Source organism: Camelus bactrianus, chromosome 13 (genome assembly GCF_048773025.1).
Source record: "Camelus bactrianus isolate YW-2024 breed Bactrian camel chromosome 13, ASM4877302v1, whole genome shotgun sequence".
Lineage (NCBI taxonomy): Eukaryota > Metazoa > Chordata > Mammalia > Artiodactyla > Camelidae > Camelus > Camelus bactrianus.
This window is the reverse complement of record NC_133551.1, coordinates 69,013,306-69,032,844: the sequence shown is the minus strand read 5'-3', so window position 1 is coordinate 69,032,844 and position 19,539 is coordinate 69,013,306. Positions and strand designations below refer to the sequence as shown.

At 54.0% G+C, this 19,539-nt stretch overlaps 1 protein-coding gene across 3 annotated transcripts in view; it reads left to right on the top strand.

Annotated features, from left to right (window-relative positions):
• The window catches only part of PLEKHM2 (pleckstrin homology and RUN domain containing M2), a 34,627-nt gene that overhangs the window by 11,699 nt on the left and 3,389 nt on the right, over nucleotides 1-19,539 (top strand). For 2 of the 3 annotated variants that reach the window (XR_012511438.1, XM_074377359.1), the window contains exons 2-15: nucleotides 7,205-7,311; nucleotides 7,704-7,813; nucleotides 8,386-8,485; nucleotides 9,014-9,101; nucleotides 9,894-10,080; nucleotides 11,500-11,559; nucleotides 14,570-14,795; nucleotides 15,903-16,754; nucleotides 17,039-17,108; nucleotides 17,263-17,353; nucleotides 17,693-17,757; nucleotides 18,123-18,211; nucleotides 18,802-18,934; nucleotides 19,161-19,351. Coding sequence is in view for 2 of the 3 variants with exons in the window: in XM_074377359.1 (XP_074233460.1) it covers nucleotides 7,205-7,311; nucleotides 7,704-7,813; nucleotides 8,386-8,485; nucleotides 9,014-9,101; nucleotides 9,894-10,080; nucleotides 11,500-11,559; nucleotides 14,570-14,795; nucleotides 15,903-16,754; nucleotides 17,039-17,108; nucleotides 17,263-17,353; nucleotides 17,693-17,757; nucleotides 18,123-18,211; nucleotides 18,802-18,934; nucleotides 19,161-19,351 (2,369 nt within the window). In the remaining variant the exon portion in view is untranslated. The remainder of the gene's footprint in view (nucleotides 1-7,204; nucleotides 7,312-7,703; nucleotides 7,814-8,385; nucleotides 8,486-9,013; nucleotides 9,102-9,893; nucleotides 10,081-11,499; nucleotides 11,560-14,569; nucleotides 14,796-15,902; nucleotides 16,755-17,038; nucleotides 17,109-17,262; nucleotides 17,354-17,692; nucleotides 17,758-18,122; nucleotides 18,212-18,801; nucleotides 18,935-19,160; nucleotides 19,352-19,539) is intronic. The other variant, XM_074377358.1, reaches the window with a different exon arrangement.

Sequence of the window (19,539 nt, the reverse complement as noted above, 5' to 3'; positions counted from 1 at the left end):
GTGTGCTGACGCCCCACACACGGCTCTTACCATCTTGTGGACTGTTTGTCAGCTCTACCACTAGCCTTCCATTATTTCAATGCAGATCCCAGACATTCATAAATTTTTCAGTAAGTGTGGCTCAGCGACGAGGATTCTCTTTGCACATAACCCAATGCCACCCTTCCACCTTAAATGTAACAGCAATTTTTCCTGTATCATCAAACATCTACTGAGTTTTCAAGTTCTAATTGCCTCATCAATGTCAGTTTAAAAATGCCTCATTTGCTTGAAACAGGACCCAGACAAGCGCCGAGTCTCCGTGGCAGACCGCTGCCAGGCTTTCATCCCTACCTCCTCCCCCAGATTGCTTTCGTCAAGGTTCCCAGCCCCGCCCTCTATGTGGGAACATGACCCTGATGGACTGATCATTCCCTCCCTTTGCAGACTGTCTTCACTTGGCTCCTGGAACACACACTCCCGATTTTCCACCTGCCTCACTGGCTGTGCCTTCTCAGCCTCCAGCAGTGGTCCTCAGCCCTGGCTGGGCATTGGAATTGTCTGGGGAGTATTAAAAAGAAACTCTGGCTCCTGGGCCCCGCCTCCAGAGTCTCTGCTCAGGTTGACCTGGGCCTGTTGTGCAGATTCGGAGAGGACCCCGGTCTGACATTGGAGTGCCCTGGCTCAGTGTTCAGATACTCCTCTTTCTGCACTCCCAGGGTGATCTGATCCAATTCCACAGCTTTAAATACTGTCCACAGGCTGGTGGCCCTGACCTCTCTCTGAACTCCAGACGCATTTATACAGCTGTCTCCTTGACATCTCCACTTAGATATCTGATAGGTATTTTGAACTTACCATGGTCAGTGCAGAGCTCTACCTGATCTGGCACTGCCATTCAGTTGCTCAGACCAAAAACCTTAGAATCATCCTGGGCACCTTCCTTTCTCTCCTGCCCAACATCTAATCCATCAGTAAATCCCTGGGGCACCACCTGCAGAATAGATCTTAAACCCGACCTTTTCTAGCTTCCACCACTGCAGGCAGCTCCAAGCCCCCATTATCCATCCACACTGGTGATCGCCTCCCAGCCAGTCTCTCTGCCTCCACCTTGGCTTTCCGCAGTCTGTGCATACACCACACAGAAGCTATAGCAGCCTTGTAACATATGTATTGGATTATACTCTTTGCCACCAGAATGTAAGTTTTACAAGGGCAAGGACTTCTGTATAAGAATAGCATTAATGTATACATGTAATGTGCTTAGTAAATATTTGTTTTGTTTTGGGGTTTTTTGGAGGGAGTGGTAATTAGGTTTATTTGTTTGTTTACTTATTTTTAATGGAGATACAAGGGATTGAACCCAGGACCTCATGCATGCTAGGCATGCTCTCTACCACTGAGCTATACCCTCCCCACAAATATTTGTTGAAATATATTAATCCTTAAGGCTCAAGCCTCCTCTTCTCGCCGCTGCTGAGCTGAGCGTTGGGTAGGAGACATCCCAGCCTGTGACAGGTGTGCATTCTTTGCCACCTCTGCTCAAGGCTCTAGACCAGAGGCCAGCAAACTTCTTCTGTAAAGAGCCAGACAGTAAACATTTTCAGCTCTGCAGGCCGTTCAGTCTCCGCACAGCTGCTCAGCCCCGCCATCGCAGTGCAGAGCAGCCTTAGATAACACAAACCGACCGGGTGTGGCTGTGTCCTGAAAAAACTCTATTTACAAAAATAGGAGGCGGACCCACTGACCATCGTTTGCTGATCCCTGCTCTAGACTCCTGCTAATTCTGAATTTTTTCACCTTTTCCTCAAATATTCACAAGCAGAAAGGAAACACTCAAAACCACTTGGTAACCTGATCAGCAGGATGGATTTCTTCCCATAAGTGGGGAAGCTCCTCCTCCTGGAGCTCCTGTGGCTTGTGTTAACCAAACAGTCCACTTCCTCACTGCCGGGAAGATGCCAGCCTGGGGCACAGGGATGGAGAGAGCAGGCAGCCATTTCTTAGAGAAGCCACACCGGCCCTTCTCCTCCACCCATCTTCCAAGATGCAGAGCTGCAGGAGGCACTGGGCTCATATCCACCATGGGCTTTTTAGTTCTTGTGACTTAAAGAAGAGGGGACCGCATTTCACCTTCTTGGGTTCTCCTACAATGCATTAGAACAGAATATAACATTTTATACGCAGCATTCATTCAGGGATCTTGAACCAACGTTAGATGAAAAGACCTGGATTTTAAATCTGCCTCTGCCACTCACTAGCCCTGTGACCTACTTGATGGGGTTGCTGTGATGGTTAAGTAGTGTGTGTGGAGTGCATCATCACCATCATCGTCATGGTCACTAACATTTATTAAGTGTTTTCATGGTATTATGCACTTTGATAAATACAGTGCAAGTATTATCCGGACCCTCACCACAACCTCTAGGGCTGCAGATGAGGAAGCTGAGTTTAGAGAGGTTAAAGAACTTGCCCACATTCAAATCCAAGCTGTCTGCCCCCAGAATCCACGCTCTGAATTACTCTGCCGCCTTGCTAGTGCACATGACAAGCGCTCAGTGAAATGATGGCTCTAATGATAGCTGGTATTAGCAACTCCAGCAGGTCTAGAGTGTAACCGAAGAGTGATTTGGAGTAAACTTTGGTAATGGTGCTTCCAGGCAGAGTTATGTTTGTTCATTGTCCTCATTGCATTAATTCGGTTGCTCAGAGGCCCTCAGATGAGGCCCGGTTTTTGCTCTCCTCCCACTTCCAGAGCCTGCGATGCGGGGAGTGGCTCCAGCGGCTGCCTCTCTGCTGTGGAGGGAGACTCCGGCTGTCCACCTGTGTAGCTGTCTTTCTGACCAGCCCCCTCAGTGTGAGCTCAGGCTGTTGCCAGAGCTCCTGAAGTTCTTCATCACTGACTCAGAGACATTCCCTTTCTTCTTCCTGCTCCTCCGAGAAAGTATGCTGGGTTGTCGATTGATTCCAGATCTTATTCTCCTAGATAATGGAAAAATTTTATCAACCTGATGTAATAAAAGAGTGGTTAAAGAATAGGCTTTGGAACCACCTGCTAGTGAGCTCGTGAACGCAGTATGAGTTCTTGAGAGCGGAGAGTATCACTGAGTGTTCTTTGCACTTCAGCTTACTTTTAGCTAAGGGCTGTGTCATTGGTTTGACTAAGACTGTTATTCTTTTTGTTTATTTATTTATTTGGCATATAATTAACTTATTATATTATTTCAGGTGATTCAGCATTTCTCTTCATTACAAAAAAGGTCACCACAGTAGGTTTAGTTACCACCGTCACCATACAAAGTCATTGCAATATTATCACCTATATTCCCTATGCTATACATTAAATCCCCATGAATTTATTTTGTAAATGGAAGTTTGTACCTTTTAATCCCCTTCACCTGTTTTGCCCATCCCTCCACCCCCCTCCCCTCTGCAGCCACCAGCTGTTCTCTGTATCTTTGAGTCTTTTTCTGTTTTCTTAAGTTTGTTTGCTTTGCCTTATGGCTGAGTACTATTCCATTGTATATATATACCACTTCTTTATTCATTCATCTATCAATAGACACTGAGGTTGCTTCCATTTCTTGACCACTGTAAATAATGCTGCAATGAACTTTTTCCCTGTGGGTTCATTATTCTTAATAATCTTGGCTAATGTTTGTTGAGCACTTGCTGCTGACCAGGATCTATGCTCAGCCTTTTGCCTGCTTTATATCATCTGATCCCCTAAACCATACTGTCCAATAGACATTTCTGCAGTGATGGCAGTGTTCTGTATCTGCACTGTCCAGTACAGTAGCCACTAGCCACATGTGGTCATTGAGCACTTGACGTGGGGCTAGTGCAGCTCAAGAACTGAATTTTTACTTTTGTTTAATTTTAATTAAACTCAATTAGTTAATTAAATTCAAATAGTCACATGTAGCAACTGTATTGGACAGCTCAGCTCTAACAATCTTTGTAACCCATTTTACAGATGAGAAAAAATAAAGGTTAGAGGGTTAAGTAATTTGCCAAAGGTACTCAACTCTGTTGTAGCAGAGCCAGTCTTTGGACCCATGTGTCCTGCTCAGACCCCTCGTGCTTAACCACCAAGTTATACTCTCTTTTTTTGCAGAAATTGTTTTCTGGTTGCAGACTGTTCCCTAATTCTTAATACCATGTGTATGTATGTAGCCTCCCTTGAAATGTGCAAGACTTATCTAAAGAAAGCTGAAAAACTTACCAAATATATAAAATCCCTGCATAAATGGGAAAAAGAATTCCATGTTCCTAGGTGAGAAGACTCAGTATTGCGAAAATACCATTTCCCCCCCAGATAACCTCTGGACTCAGTATAGTTCTACTCCAAGTCCAGAAAGGAATTGTAATGATACGTTATTGTAAAAGAATGTGCCAGGATAGTCAAAACAGTTTTGAAGAAGAATAGTTGGGAGATGGGGTGACCATATTCTGCCCATATCAAAATGTTGAATAAAGTGAAAATACTTAAACGTATGGGACTGGCACAGGAATAGACAGTGGGCCAGTTAAGCAGAATAGTCTAGAAAGGTGGCATATTAAGTTGCAGGTTAGTAAGGGACTACTAATAAATGTGGGAAATGGGTTATCCATTCCAGAAAATAGTAAAGCGTCATCCTTACTTCATGTCATACATAAAGATCTAAACTAAAAAGAAACCAAAGAAGTCTTAAAGCTATAGAAGAATAAGGTGCCTTTATAATATTAGATGACCAGAAAAAATGGGAAACTACAAAGGAAAAGATTGACAGATTAGGCTATATTAAAAATTTTTTTCTCAATAGGGAAAAAAGCACTGTAAACAAAGTTTAAAGGACAAGTGACACTGGACAAAAACAAAACAAAGCAAAAACACCCCACATGGCAGCAAACAGGATTAAATCCTTAATAGAGACCTTCAACAGAGCAATAAAAAAAGACAAGCAACCAGGAAAAGACCGGGCAGAGTTGTGAATAGGCAGCGCACATCAGAGTACACACCAATGACTATTAAGGATGTTCATCGCATGAGTGATCAGACAAGTACAGTGTAAAACAATTAGGTACTATTGTTCACCAACTGGACTGGCCAAAAGTTAGACTAATTAGATCCAGTATTGGCCAGCAGGATGGGAGTGTCAATGGATCCAGCGTTTTAAAAGGGCAAACGGCAAGGCCCAGCCACGCTGAAAATATGCACGTTCTTCAGCTCCGTGGTTCCACTCCATACAGTGTTCTGTGGGTACAGAAATACCCACACGGGGATCCACGGACGTTGGTTGCAATATGACGTGTAATAGCAAAGAAGTGGAGACAGTAGCTGTATCCAACAGTGGTTAAAGCATGGCACAGAGTATGTTAGAATATACTTGGCTGTAAAACAAAGAAAAATGGAGTGGATCTGTGTGTAATGATATGGAAATACGTATGTGACATATTGTTAGGAAAAAGCAAGTTTCAGAACAAATACAGCATGATCCCATTTCACTTTTTCTTTTCTTTTTAGTCTATATATGCAGGAAACGAGTTGGGAGGATACACACACACAAGCTGTAGACGGCGGGGAGCAGAGGAGAGGAGGGCTTTGGGTTTATACACACTTCCATGTTGCTTACACATTAATGGTGAGCAAATACTGCTGTCAGAATGTATATATTTTAAGGCATCTTGACCTGGAAAAGGAGTCTGAATTCCACCATGGCACCCTCACTTAGCTGAAAATCACAGTAAGGACCTTTGCTGGCCTGACTAACCTTCTTTGTTTTAAAATAAATAAATGAAAATTTAAACTTTTCCATGTTTTTCAAGCATTATGGTGGGTGTAGCTGCTTTTATAATCTAGAAAGTAAATAAGCCTTTGCTTTTTTAATAAGGGAGTTGCACTAGATCTCTAAAGAGCCTTCCAGTTCTAACATCTAAGACTCTGATCTCAGATTTACTTGGAATTTGACATTAAAAGTGGGGGGAGTGGCAGGACACCAATGTTGTGGTTCTCAGAGCTAACACATGCAGGCACACCTTTGGCCACTGCTGAGAGGGAGTTTCGCAGTTGTCGCAGACTTACTGCTCTCAGTTCTGGAAACCTCTCCTCCTGGGGCTCTGTTTTGCCTTCCTCTTGCGGGGGTGGGGGGCAGACCCTGCAGGGCCGAGGCCTGTCTCCGGCCAGCAGGGCTGCTGGGCTTTCTCTGGGCCACAGAGAAGAGAGGCTATTTTTGTTTGCGGGGGCTGAATGGTTGGCGTCCCGCCAGGAGCGCGTGCTTGTTGGTGTGGTTGATGTGTCTTGCTGCTGCCACCGTCTCTGCCACTGCTCTGACACTTGAGAACATGTTTGTCCAACACCAGGAGCTTAAACCTAAGCCGAGTGTCTGGGATGAGCGTTCTTTTTTGCGTGTCCTTCCCCCCTTCTGGCCGTGAGAAGGGCAGCAGCAGAGCAGAGTGTGGCTGAAACGCAGTTGGAAAGCCTTTTCTCATGGGGCTTTACCTGCCTCTGCGTAGCAGGGAACTCAGTCCAGGTGCCCGGGCTGTCTTAGCTTTAGCTGAGCTGAGAGAGCCGGCCTCGCCTTCACCTGCCTGCTGGGGTTTGCTCAGCGTGGCCGTTCACCTCGCCTGCTGGCCAAAGCTCCTGCTATCAGTCCAACCTGGGAACAGTGTCCTTGGTGGGCTTGACATGAGCCTGGATCCATATCTAGCCTTGTCAAGTTCCTCAGGTAAACCCAGTGTCCCATGTCACACTCTGGCAAGAAGGCGGTTGGAGCAGGTGCCCACGTCCAGCAGCCCTTGGTCTGTACAGGGGAGCAGCTCTAAGCGGGGCCACCGTGCGGCACAGCTCCAGGGACAGGGGACTCACACTGGGCACTGAGGGTTCATTTGTGCACATGACACTACAGGTAGTGCCCTCAGAGTTGTATAGAGCTTGGTGGCCCTGGCTCGAAGCAGGCTGATGACATACCTGAGACGTACCGGTGGCCGCGACTCCCTCGCCAGCATCAAGCTGTCGTCATGCTGAGCACTTCCCGAGTGCCTCTTGGGGACCAGGCTCTAAGGAGGCTGCCTGTGCCCTCCGGAGCCTGCAGTGCAGGATAAGCAGCTGGTGCAGGCAGTTTGGGGCAGATTGTCTATCGGTCAACGTGGATGTATCCTCTGACCGGTTTTCTCAGCTGCCTTCCTGATTCCAGAATTCCTCTTTACCCGTCTCTGATCTGGAGAGGACTTTTTTTCCTTCCAGTTGCAGAGCTACTTTGCAGCATGTGAGGATGAGACCCCTGCCATCCGGAACCACGACAAGGTCCTGCAGCGTCTGTGTGAGCACTTGGACCACGCCCTGCTCTATGGGTAAGGTGGAGGTGATTTCTGGAGAAGACTGTGCTGCACGACAGGGCACTGCTGAGGCCATGAGTAACCTCCAGGGAGAAGCCCCTAGCCTTGTCTGCCTTTTATTTCTTCCTTCCCTTGGCGGAAGGAGATTTGTCTCACTTAAGTGGCCCGCAGGCTGCCTGAGGTTATCCCAGTAAATCGTCTCTGAGCAGGCATGAATGATTGGGGAAAGGATTAGCAACAGATGAAATGGTGGTGTGAAGTCCTGGTGGTTGCCTGTGGGTCCCGCTGGGAATCCATTGCTTTCAGCTTTGAGCTCACTACTGACACAGAGGCTGGTGGACCAACTGACTGCAGCGTCCCCGGCTGGCCCCGTCGAGGCCATAGCAGCTCCTGTCCTGTTTCCTCAGACTGCAAGACCTCTCATCTGGCTACTGGGTGCTCGTGGTGCATTTCACCCGGAGAGAGGCCGTCAGACAGATCGAGGTGCTGCAGCATGTGGCCACCAACCTGGGGCGCAGTGAGTAGTACCAGGTTGACGCGGGGACGGGACCAGCCCCACCCTCCCTGTGGGTAGCTCAGGGCTCAGGTATGGCCTCGGGGTCAGTCTGGGAGGCCAATTGCCTCACGGTGTCCAGTGGTGGAGGGTTGTCAAAATGCCAGCACCCTCTGCGAGGCCTCTCTTCTCCCCGCATGTGACAGTTGGCTGGAGCAACATGGATGTGATGAAGGAGAGTGAGATGCTGAGAGCAGGGCTCCTGTCGAATCCCAGCCCGAGCACATGAGGACAGGTCGCGCTTCCCTCCCTCAGTGGGATCAGTGTCAGTCTGCAGGATCAGTGCAGAATCCTTGCATTTTTCAACCTGTTTGAAGTTTGCAATCTGCCCTGTTCGCCCGAGTTTCCTGGCCAGCTGCAGGCTGGAGTCTGACAGGGAAAAATCAAGATTTCAGGGGTACCCCAAGGAGAGAGAAGACTGTTGGGTTGCTTGCTTCCCTCCAGCCACTCTTCCTTTCCTTTCTGCCCTAGCTGGGCCAAGGAAAGCCAGCACCCGCCAGGCCTTCCTCCCAGTTCCTCCCTCCCTCTGTTTGCAGGCCGGGCCTGGCTGTACCTGGCCCTCAACGAGAACTCCCTAGAGAGCTACCTGCGGCTGTTCCAGGAGAACCTGGGTCTGCTGCACAAGTACTACATCAAGTGAGTGTCCCGACGGCCCATCTCAGGCAGCTCCCGAGCTCCCCCGAGCCGTGTCCCCTGCAGACGCCACGCGGTGCCACCTCAGAGGCCTAGCCTGGCAGCACATGCTGAGCACACGTTGGTGACGGCCAGAGAGCCAGTGGAGCCTTGCCTGTGACAGCTGGGTTCCAGCCAGGCTCCTGTGAGCATCTGGTGCTTGACTGGCCTCTGCCTGCTCCTCCACCCGGGCCGCAGGTCTGACCAGAGCGCCCAGCCTTTGCTGGGGTTGCTGCAGGAACAGACCATTTATAGCGGCTGCCGAGAGCTGCTGCAGGCCCCATATCTGAAGAAGTGCCGTGTGGCTCCAAACCCAGCCGGAGAGTGCTGGAAGGGGGTGGGTGAAGGCTGCAACAAGCTGGGTGCCCTCCAGCGAGCAGGGATGTCACATGTCACATGTCAGCACAGCTGGTTTGTTGGAGTTAGGGTTAGGGTGAGGCGCCACTGGTAACCAGGGCCAGAACCACCAGCGTCCCTTCTCGTGTCTTGCAGGAATGCCCTGGTCTGCAGCCATGACCACCTGACCCTCTTCCTGACCTTGGTGTCCGGGCTGGAGTTCATTCGTTTTGACCTGGACCTGGTGAGACACCACGGCCCTCGCTGCTTGTGGGGGCAGAGGAGTGGGCAGGGTGGGCCCTGCTCGGCCAGCCTGTTGGGTGTGACTGAGCCTGAGCGGTGTCCTGTTTGTCCAGGTGAGGGAACAGCTCAGGGTCTGCCCAGTGGGATTGAGTGGAATTGAGGTGATTCTCTCGTGGCCAGAATTCCTGGTTCGGGGGACTGCTTCCTGCCTCTCTGTCCCGCTTGGGAGAAAAGCCGCATGGCCTGGAGGATCTTAGCACTGGCGTGTTCTCCTTCACGTTCAGGACATGAGTCTTTGAGAGACAAGGCAAATTCGTCCCTGTGCCTCCCATGATCCTGGAACCTCTCAGCTCGCTGCCTCGCTCCGGCCCGGGGAGAGCTGCCGAGGCTCCCGGGTGCCCTCTGGACTCGGGCTTGTCCAGCTCTGTGCGGCTGTCCCGCCCTCACTGGGTCCCAGGTCCCGACCCCAGCAGCACAGGCTGAGAAAGGAACTTGGTGAATGAAAAGTAGTGGAAGCTGGAGAAAACGAGGGACTCTGATAGTACACGAGGTCGTGGGAGTCAGACGGCCCAGCTGGGTTCTGTCGTCGCGGCTGACCCCGAGTCCACAGCCTTGCGAGCCACAGGCATTACTCTTTTTAGCAGCTTATTTCTGGATTGAGTACCTTAAGGACATTGATTTCCACACTAAAACCAGCCTGGGAGGGTGTGAAGGCAGACCCAAGGAAGGCCCTGTTTTGGGGCCCACCTAGGCATCCCACCACCCAAACCTGCCTCTTCCACTCTCTCCGCAGGACGCCCCCTACTTAGACTTGGCCCCCTACATGCCCGACTACTACAAACCCCAGTACCTGCTGGACTTTGAAGACCGCCTCCCCAGCTCAGTCCATGGCTCAGATAGCCTCTCCCTCAACTCCTTCAACTCTGTCACCTCCACCACCCTGGAGTGGGACGACAGTGCCATCGCCCCATCTAGTGAGGGTGAGTGCCCAGGCAGAAGGGAGCCCAGCCTCTGCCACGAAGCTGACTCTGGACCACGGAGGCCTGACTCGGGGGACACCTTTCTTAGCTTGTTCTGGTCCGTGGTGGAAATTTGAAATTAAATGGGGCTGGTCCTTTTCCAGACCTTCATTTCCTCAGAGTCCCTGTGGTGGCCCAAAAACTGATTTGCCAAAATGAGATCTTATGAATGTTAGACCCTTTTCTGGAAGGTTGTCGCCACATGCCCAGGGCAGTTCTCTGAGGTCGGGAGTGATCAGCAGGGCAACCTGGAAATTCTCCTTGACGTTGCCAGAGTGAATGCTGTCTGCTTTGAGGGGCTGTCCTACCCTTGACTCTAGGCAGAAAGTGGCTAAGCAACCCCTGGAAGGAGAATGGGTCCAAAGTTTAGAAGAAGACTTGCCCCCTTTTCCCACGGGTCCGTCGATTTCTGAGTCCCTCCTGCACTTGCCAGCATGTTAAGGGTGATCACATCCATTGCATCAAAGACCGAAGAAGAACATCATCGCATCTGTCAGTCATTTTGTTGTCTTGGTCCAACAACTGGTTGGAACAGCCTGGTTTCTTCCAAACCTTGGGCCTCCGTGTTCATTTATAAAACTAGCTGTTTCCTTGGGGAACGCTCAGTAGTAGCATGCGTGCTCGGCGTGCACAAGATCCTGGGCTCAATCCCCAGTGCCTCTGTTGGGGGAAAAACAAACAAAACAAAATTGGCTGTATCCCCACCTTCATCCTATGTGGGAAGCCAGAGCTGTTCGTCTCCTGCACCCCACCTCACCTCCAGGGAAGGGGGTCCGAGCACAAGTTCAGCCCCAGGGGCTCCCTAGAATGCCATCAGCATTGAGACCTTGACCTTCTTCCTTCTTTATTTCTGCCTGTGCTGTGGCCGCATGACCCAGAGAGGAGGCAGTCACATTCAGACTTGCTGTTGGCAAGACTTGCACTGCTCCTTGTGCGAGTGGGAGTCGGTGGCTCAGTCTCCTCGGGTTGGGCTCAAGGGCTGCCTCAGAGGAGTTAGAGAGATGGGCCTTGAGGAGCAGCCAGACTGCCCATGGATGGAGGTGTCCCCTTGAGCCCACCTCATCTCAGCTGCTGGGTGCGCGGAGGGAAGGAAAGCAAGGGACGGGAACCGAGCTTAGGTCTCGGGGAGCCATGTTCTTCTGGGGTTGGAACGGATTGCCCTCAAGTCTTTGTAGCGGGTGAGAGGCTACTGGGCCAGTGCCCGAGCTCAGAAGCACTTGGGGTCCTAATAAGTTCCCCTGAGGTTGTTGGATAAAATGTAGAAAGTCTGATTTTTCCTCTCTTGTTTTTTTCCCAATGTCTCCCACCCTGTTGCCCCCACCTCCCTGTCCTTCCACTGCCTGTGTTTCTAATCTTCAGTTTTGTCCCTCGTTTTTATAGATTATGATTTTGGAGATGTGTTTCCAGCAGTGCCGTCTGTACCCAGCACAGACTGGGAAGGTGGGACAGAGTCCGCTGTTACCCTCTTTTCCTGTTTTGCAACATTTCCATACCAAGCTTGCTGCATGATTCAGAATCGGCTCATTATTTATAATAATGTCAATGATCATAACAAAGCCAAGTTTGGTGTTCTGGTATTCTGATAGATGGAATTCTGCAGTAGGAGAACTTGACCTTTAGTCCCAGGCTAATCCCTTCTCCCAGTGCAGGACTCCTGCCTTTATGCAGTGGCCTTGTGGAGTCATAAGTGACTGTGTTTCGGGGACACACGGATCACTCTTCCTGATTCCAGTGCCAGGTGATGCACCAGATGTGCCTAGGGGGCCGCCAGCTTTCAGGGCACTGGCGGCCTGACCCAGCAAGTAGAGGCTTGTTCTGGAAAACGCTGCCCTTGAACACGCAGGTGGTAAGCTCCTTTAGGTCAGATGCACTCCTGTGTCTGAAGCATCAGGAAACAAAGGCAGAGGACTTGATTCCTCCAGTCCATTCTTATTGGCTTCCTCTCGGGTATCTTTGAAAGAGGTAGAGGTCCAAACGAGGGAAATTGTCCCGGCAGAGCTGAAACTTCCTATGGGGAGATTCTCTTTGAAGTTTTAAGGCAGATTAAAATAAAATCTGTCAACCTTCCCACCCTGTCCACTAGGCGGCAGCAGTGCTCGGGCATTTTTCTGCTGATGACGCCCGTTCTGGGCTTGAGAAAATTCATAAGGCTATTCCCATGATTACTCCAAGCATGGGACGTGTTTCTGAGACGGTGAATACTCCCTCCTTAAATCTGAGGCCATAACCAGACCTCGCCCCCTTTATTAAAGAGCCCCTTGCCCTGAGGGCACTTCTGCCCAGGGTGGGGGCGCGGCCCCGCCTCTGAAGGAGGAGGTGCTCACCCTGAGCTGAGCGGCTGGCAGTTCTCACCGCTGCTCGGAGCTGGCCGCCTCGTCTTTAGAGCCGTCATCCATGAGTAATGGATGACAGGTGATCTTTTCCCAAGTTACATGAGTATGAAGTAGCCTAAATTTGAGGGAAACAAATGGGGCAGTGGGAAAAATAAACTCATCTGGCCAAGAGAGTAGGATTGGAAAGTCTCCCGTTTTCAGTTAACATTAGCTTGAAATCCAGAATTCCATCCTGACCTCATTTGTCCTCTCAGCCTCTCTTCTGGCAGCGCACATGCTGGGCGTCGATTTTCCCCTCTAATTCTAACAACTAACCCCTCCTGCCCTGGCTCCTTCCTGCCTGTTGCAGTCACCTGACCAGCGGGGCCTGACCCTCCCCCGCAGCCCTTCAGAGCTCCCTGGGGCCTGAGAACTAACGGCCCAGTGGCACTGCTTGCTCGGGCGGGGCTGGGCTTCTGTCGGGATGAGATTTGTCCCCGCAGCGAGCTGCTGCTTTCCTGAATTCCTCAAGCACAGAAGGGCCCCTGAGCCCACCCTGGCAGCTCACCTGGGGAGGCTCTGTCCCCTCCTTAGACCCAGAAGAAAGCAGGACTTGGGAGCAGCTCCAAGCTCTGGACCCTGAGGTGGGGACTGGGGTGGCCTTTCCACAGACCTTGGCTCATTCACAGAACTGGTGGGTGTCCCGGCCCCACCGTGGATGGTCTGCTCCCTTACCTCTTGGGACTCCTCCCCTGAGCAACTGCACGTCTCAGGGGCTGGAACAGGAACACGTGGGCTTTGCAGGGGCCTTCTCTCAGACTGAAGGGCAGGGTTTTCTACATCTGAGAACCAGGGCTCTGGGGTCCCTGGACATGAGAAGAAAATCTCGTGTATCTAGTGTTTTTCCAGCAGAACTGGCAGTTGCTTTTAGCCTCCTCCTTAGTCCTTATATGAAAAGACAACGTACTTTTGATGATGTGCTATGTCAGCAGACAGCTGCCCAGAGGTTTCCAAGCCCCACTAAGAAGCTGGCAGCAGGTTGGGCCCTTCTAGGTGAGGCTGAGGGTGGGAAGCATGTTTTCCACGTCTTCTCTGGGCAAGTAACGGCCAGCAAGATGTGTGTGGGCTGGCAAATGGAGCGTGAGCATCCTGTGTCCTTCGCCATTAACTGTCACCCAGGCTATTCCGCCAGCTTGGGCGGCCTCCTGTCTGCCACTGGATAAATGCCCCATGTGCTTTTCCTGCTGACGCTCCCTCCTCTCTGTGTCCCGTTCCAGTGACTTGGGATGGACAGTTGGGGGTGGGGGGGAGCCGGTAAACCGGCTCCTCTGTGGAGGGGCTGCATCATCCCCGCAGTGGAGCCACGGGTGAGAGCGTACCCAGGGAGGACCGGGAGACAAGCTGAGGTCTGGATGAAATGCAGTTCTCAGTACCCACCTTGAAAGGGTGCCTGGGGGTCGTCGGGGAAGAAGGACCCACGAAGTGTCTGGTGGGGAGCAGCCACTCTGCACACCTTCCTCCTTCCCTCTGCATCTCAGTCTCTCCACTGTGCTCTGAGTCCTTCTTTCCGCCCCTGCCCCTGCTCCTCACCCTTGGACTCCCTGTCCTGTCCTCAGCCTCGGCACCCTTCATTTTCTCCTGGTTCTCTTCTCCCTTCCTTCCTTCCTTTGTATCTGCCACTGTGGGGGACCCTTCAGAGGACTTTGGGTATCTCAGCCCTGCCAGGGGCGTGGGCTGCCAAAACGGCTGCCGGGTCCGCTCTGGCAGTCCCTGACGGAGGCTCTAAGGTGAGCCTGAGAGGTATGCAGCCCATCTTTTGAGGCACTGAGGTCACCATCCTTGAGGGGCTTAAGCCTGTAGGTTGCTTAACACTGGGGCTCTTAACTCAAACTCGGCCAAATTGTTATGAGCTCTCGAGGGCTCCCAGGGGTGGTGGTGCTGGCATCCCCCCACGTTGCTCTCACAGCACAGATTCCATGTCCTTTGGCCTGGGGCTTCTACTCCTCAAACAGAGCCACCCAGGCCAGATTTCCCTGGGAAGAACTCACCTGCCTCCCTCCTGAGATAAGGCATGCTTTGGGGGCCTGGGGTTCCCAGGTGGTGTCCGACGGGCTGTCTCCTGTTCCCTGTTCTCCCAGATGGAGACCTCACAGACACGGTCAGTGGCCCCCGCTCCACTGCCTCGGACCCAGCCAGCAGCAAGGCTTCCACCAAGAGTCCCACCCAGCGCCACAACCCCTTCAATGAGGACCAGGCAGAGACCGTGTCCTCCTCCGACACCACCCCTGTGCACGCCACGTCTCAGGAGAAGGGGGAGTCCCACATCCTAGACCTGCCAGACTGCACAGAGCTCGAGGTCATCAGGTCAGCGGGGGAGGGGTCCCAAGAGAAATTGAGTGGGCATCCTGGTGTCCGTCCTGTCCATTCCTAGCATCACTTTTAGTCCCTGTAAACTAGGGCCTCCCCCTAATCCCGAGGGCATCTGGGCATCTTCCTGGGGACTAAGTACCTCTCCTCTCCTTGGTGGTTCTTTGATCAAGAGGAATTGAGGCCAGAGCCTGGAGGTGACTGGCTTCCAGGGCCATGCCCAGGCTGCTGGGGCATCTGTCCTGTCATCCAGAAAGCACCTCAGATAGGACTTCTTTCCAAGGGAGTTCTTGGACATTAGTGCATAATTTCTGAGCTTTGTACTAACTGGAGTTCAGCATGGCTCATGGAAAGAGAAGCCTCTTTGTCATATTGACAGCGATGTGGAAGGGAAGGAGGAGGTGGACGACAAGTTAGGGTACTCTTGGCCCAGAGCCGCCGCGGCTCCCTGACCTCCCCTGGCTCCAGCTCTCGAGTCTGTGTGCACTGAATAAGATGTGTGTGTCAAACCTCCCAGAGGCTTGCCAGCCCAAGGCCCGGGGAATTGCTCCCCAGTGACTGGAACCAGCAGTCCTGCTCCCACAGGCTTATTTGAGTCCAGAGCAGCTTGAGTGGTTCAGACCCAGGATAGCTTAGCCAGGCCCCCTCCAGCCAGCTTGGGACCAAGGAGCCAGGAGTTTGAGCTCAAACGACTTTGAGTCTTTTGATTATCCACAGTGATACCTGGGATGTGAGATGTCAGCTCAGGGTCCACTGCCCACATCCTAAGGGGAAGCTGAGTAGGGGGGCCACTGGTCTGACCAACTATGGCCAGGAGCACAGCTCGCCCAGGTGTGCCGTCAGCTGGCGCTCACAGGACCTGCGCGGGGATTCCTCTGTCTGCTGCCGTCTGTGCCTCCCTCGGCGGGTCCCCACCTCTGCTGGCACTGGGAGGTAGCTCGGAGCCTGAGCGCTGTCAGCCTCTGGCCCAGGGCCTCGCACCCAGTGCTGCCCGGGCCCCCTGAAGGTCCCTTGCCCAGGATCACCTCTTTTGAGCCAGCCAGTCTCGTTTCCCTCGGTACTGTGGTGCTCAGACTTAAGCCTCTCCCCATCTCTGCTGTCCAGGGTCACCAAGAAGAAGAAGCTTGGCAAGAAGAAGAAACCCAGATCGGATGAGGAAGCAAGTCCCCTTCACCCGGCCTCTGCCCAACACACGTGTGCCAGGCGGGGGAATGGTGACAGCCTTGTCAGCAGCCCAGGCCCTGGGCGCGGCTCACCGGACACTGCCCTTGCGTTGCCCCTGGAGGAGGGAGAGGGGCCCAGCAGCGCCGCCGAGGGCAGCGAGCGCTCAGAGCCCGGCCAGGTGGGCTTGCTTATCCCCGAAATGAAGGACACCTCCATGGAGTGCTTGGGGCAGCCCCTGAGTAAGGTCATCAACCAGCTCAACGGGCAGCTGGACCCCAGCACCTGGTGCTCCCACGTCGAGCCCCCCAACCAGTCCTTTCGGACCGGCTCTTCCGGGGACACCCCGGAGAGGCCGCCATTTTGCGACTTTAGTGAGGGGCTTCCAGCCCCAATGGACTTCTACCGCTTTACCGTCGAGAGTCCAAGTACTATTGCATCAGGTGGCGGCAACCATGACCCTGCAGGGCCTGGCCAACCGCTGCATGTTCCTGGTGGCCCTGCGGCTGCTGGCCAAGAAGAAGAGGGAGGAGGAGGAGGAGCGGGACAGGCGCCTCGGCCCCTAGAGGACACCCCAGGGGAGGCTCGGGAGCCAGAGACCCAGGGCCCAGAGACCCAGTTGCCCCTGGTTGGTGAGGGGCCGGAGCCGGAGCCAGAGCCAGAGCCTGGGACCCAGGAGGCTCTTTGCCGGCTCAAGCGAGACCAGCCTAGCCCCTGTCTGAGCAGCGCCGAGGACTCTGGGGTGGATGAGGGACAGGGGAGCCCTTCTGAGATGACCCACTCGGCAGAGTTCAGGTGAGCACGTCTGTCTATGCCACCTGCGTGAGACACCCCTGTCCTTGATCAGGGGATGTTGGGCCTCGCCCTCCAAATAAACTAAGCGTGGGCTGGGAGGTCGGAAGGGCTGTGGTCCTCCCCTCCCTCACTGAGACTCCTGGCAGGGGCCAGGGCACTGCCACTGCGCTGCCTCTGGGTGCCTGCATCACCTCTGCGCGTGTATCGTCTCCGTGTGCCTGTATGGCCTCTCCCGCCCGCCCTGGCCTCACACCTCGCCCTCCCCATGCTTGTCCCTCTCACAGAGTAGACAACAACCACCTACTCCTGCTGATGATCCATGTGTTTCGGGAAAACGAGGAGCAGCTCTTCAAAGTAAGTCCCAGGGTCTCAAGGACGAGCAGCAGCCCACACGGCAGGGGGAGGCAGGACTGGCCCGCTCGGCTGGCGTTCAGAAGGGGAAGCGTGCGTGCGCTCAGGGCTGGGGCGGGGCCGCAGTGCCTGACCTCGGTGTGCTTCGGCCCCTCAGATGATCCGGATGAGCACGGGGCACATGGAGGGCAACCTGCAGCTGCTGTACGTGCTGCTCACAGACTGCTACGTCTACCTGCTCCGGAAAGGTGCCTGCCGCCCGGGCTAGGCCAGGGCACGTGGAGGATGGGACTGACTTTCCACCCCCTGCTCCCCGTGCCCCCTCACCCCGGGTGTCTCTCAGCTGCCTGGCACGTGGTGATGAAAATGCTCCCCACGGAAGGGGCTGCCAGCATTTCCAGCATCCCCAGGACGTAGGCCTGGGGGCCCCTCTGTGAGCACCCCGTGTCATTCTCCGACCCCGTCATTTCAGATCACAGGGCCAGGACGGGTCCTGACTGAGAGAGGGGGCCAGGTTCTAGAGAGTGGGGCAGGGGGAGGGCACAGAGGCCAGCGGGGGTAATGGGCATTGGGGTTTCCTCCCTCAGGGGCCACAGAGAAGCCATACCTGGTGGAAGAGGCTGTTTCTTACAATGAACTTGACTATGTGTCGGTAAGTTCAGGCTCTGCGGTTGGTGTGTCCTGTAGGGCAGGGCCCCTCGGGCCGCCCACCCAGAGCTGCAGGGCCGGGCATGTCTCCTGCCTCAGCCCCGAGGTTGGAGCCAGCTCTTATCCCACAGCAGCTGCGGTACATGGTGCCAGGGATGGGAACCAAGCTCAAGGCTGCCTCTTCCCCCGCTGTTTGTCTGAGCATCCCTTCCTAACTTGTGCCAGGGCCCAGGCCCCTGAGAGCTTTACCTCATGGTGACCCCAGAGTCACCCCCTCCCTCCCCAGCCGGCTCTCAGTCTGGCCACGGCTGCCCCATCTGGCAGCCGCGGCCAAGCCCCATGTGCATGTCGGGGTGTGGTTTCTGGCAGGTGGGCCTCGACCAGCAGACGGTGAAGCTGGTGTGCACCAACCGCAGGAAGCAGTTTCTGCTGGACACAGCGGACGTGGCACTGGCCGAGTGAGTGACAAGCCCTGCTGTCCACAGGCCTAGAGAATCAGTGTCTCCCACGGGCCTGGCAGTGCCCGGCCTCCCCGACCCCGGGGGTGAAGGGTGGGAAGTGGGACACAAAGAAGAAAACAGAGGTAAGTTCCCCCTGGAGCCTGCAGTCCAAGCAGAGGAGCAGGGAGGTGACCAACTGCGTGGCCCACAGAGAGAAAGGGGGCTGGCAGGAGTCTCCCCAAAGGAAGGAGAGCGTAGGCCCTGCTTTGGGGCCACACGGGCCCCACATCTTCTGTACGAAAACTGTGTCCTGAGAGCATGTCTTTGTACAAGTCCTGATGCATCATTTTGTCCAGTCCTCCCTTGTGTTCAAAACCCAAGGCCCTTTGGCCACTGGGAAGGGTCAGGCCTTTCCCAGGTCACCATTTGATGACCGTGTGCTGCTACCATATCACTGCCCCACCCGCCACCCTGGGCTTTGGTTCCAGCCAGGTCCCTCCCCCAGGATTCTGTGACCCCTCCAGGCCAGAAGCCTTTGGGACTAAGCTGGGTCCATTTGAGGGGTGGGGGCCCCAGACCGCTGACAGCAAACCCCACTCCCTGTGCAGGTTCTTCTTGGCTTCTTTGAAGTCAGCAATGATCAAGGGCTGTCGGGAACCACCCTACCCCAGCATCCTGACTGATGCCACTATGGAGAAGCTGGCACTGGCCAAATTTGTGGCCCAGGAATCTAAGTGTGAGGTAGGAACCCGGGGATGTGGGGGCGGTTGTCCCGGAGATGCCAGCCCTGGTATTAGGGTCAGGAGGTGCAAACAGCTATCTTTAGTGTTTCTCCATCACCCACCTGGGAGGGGCTCTCTTGCCCCGGCCTGTCCCCCTCCCCACTTGGGGCGTATCCTTGGCCCCCCAGCGGCCACTCCTGCTGCTGGCCCAGACCTCACTGCTCTGTCTGCTGCCTCCTCCCCAGGCAACTGCTGTTACTGTGCGCTTCTACGGGCTTGTGCACTGGGAGGACCCCCTGGATGAATCCCTGGGCCCCGTCCCCTGCCATTGCTCACCCCCTGAGGGCACCATCACCAAAGAAGGCATGCTGCATTACAAGGCGGGCACCTCCTACTTGGGCAAGGAGCACTGGAAGACGTGCTTCGTGGTGCTCAGGTGGGAGGCCCTGCAGCTCCGGCCTGGAAGTTGGGGGTGGGGGACAGCACCCTCCCCCACAAGGGCTTTGGAGGAGACTTCCCCCGGGATCCTAGAGCTTCTCTGTAAAGCCAGCCATCTGGGGCCCAAGGAAGCCCAGAATGCCTCAGGTGGAGACCTGGGCTGTCCCCAGTTCTGAGCGAGTGCGT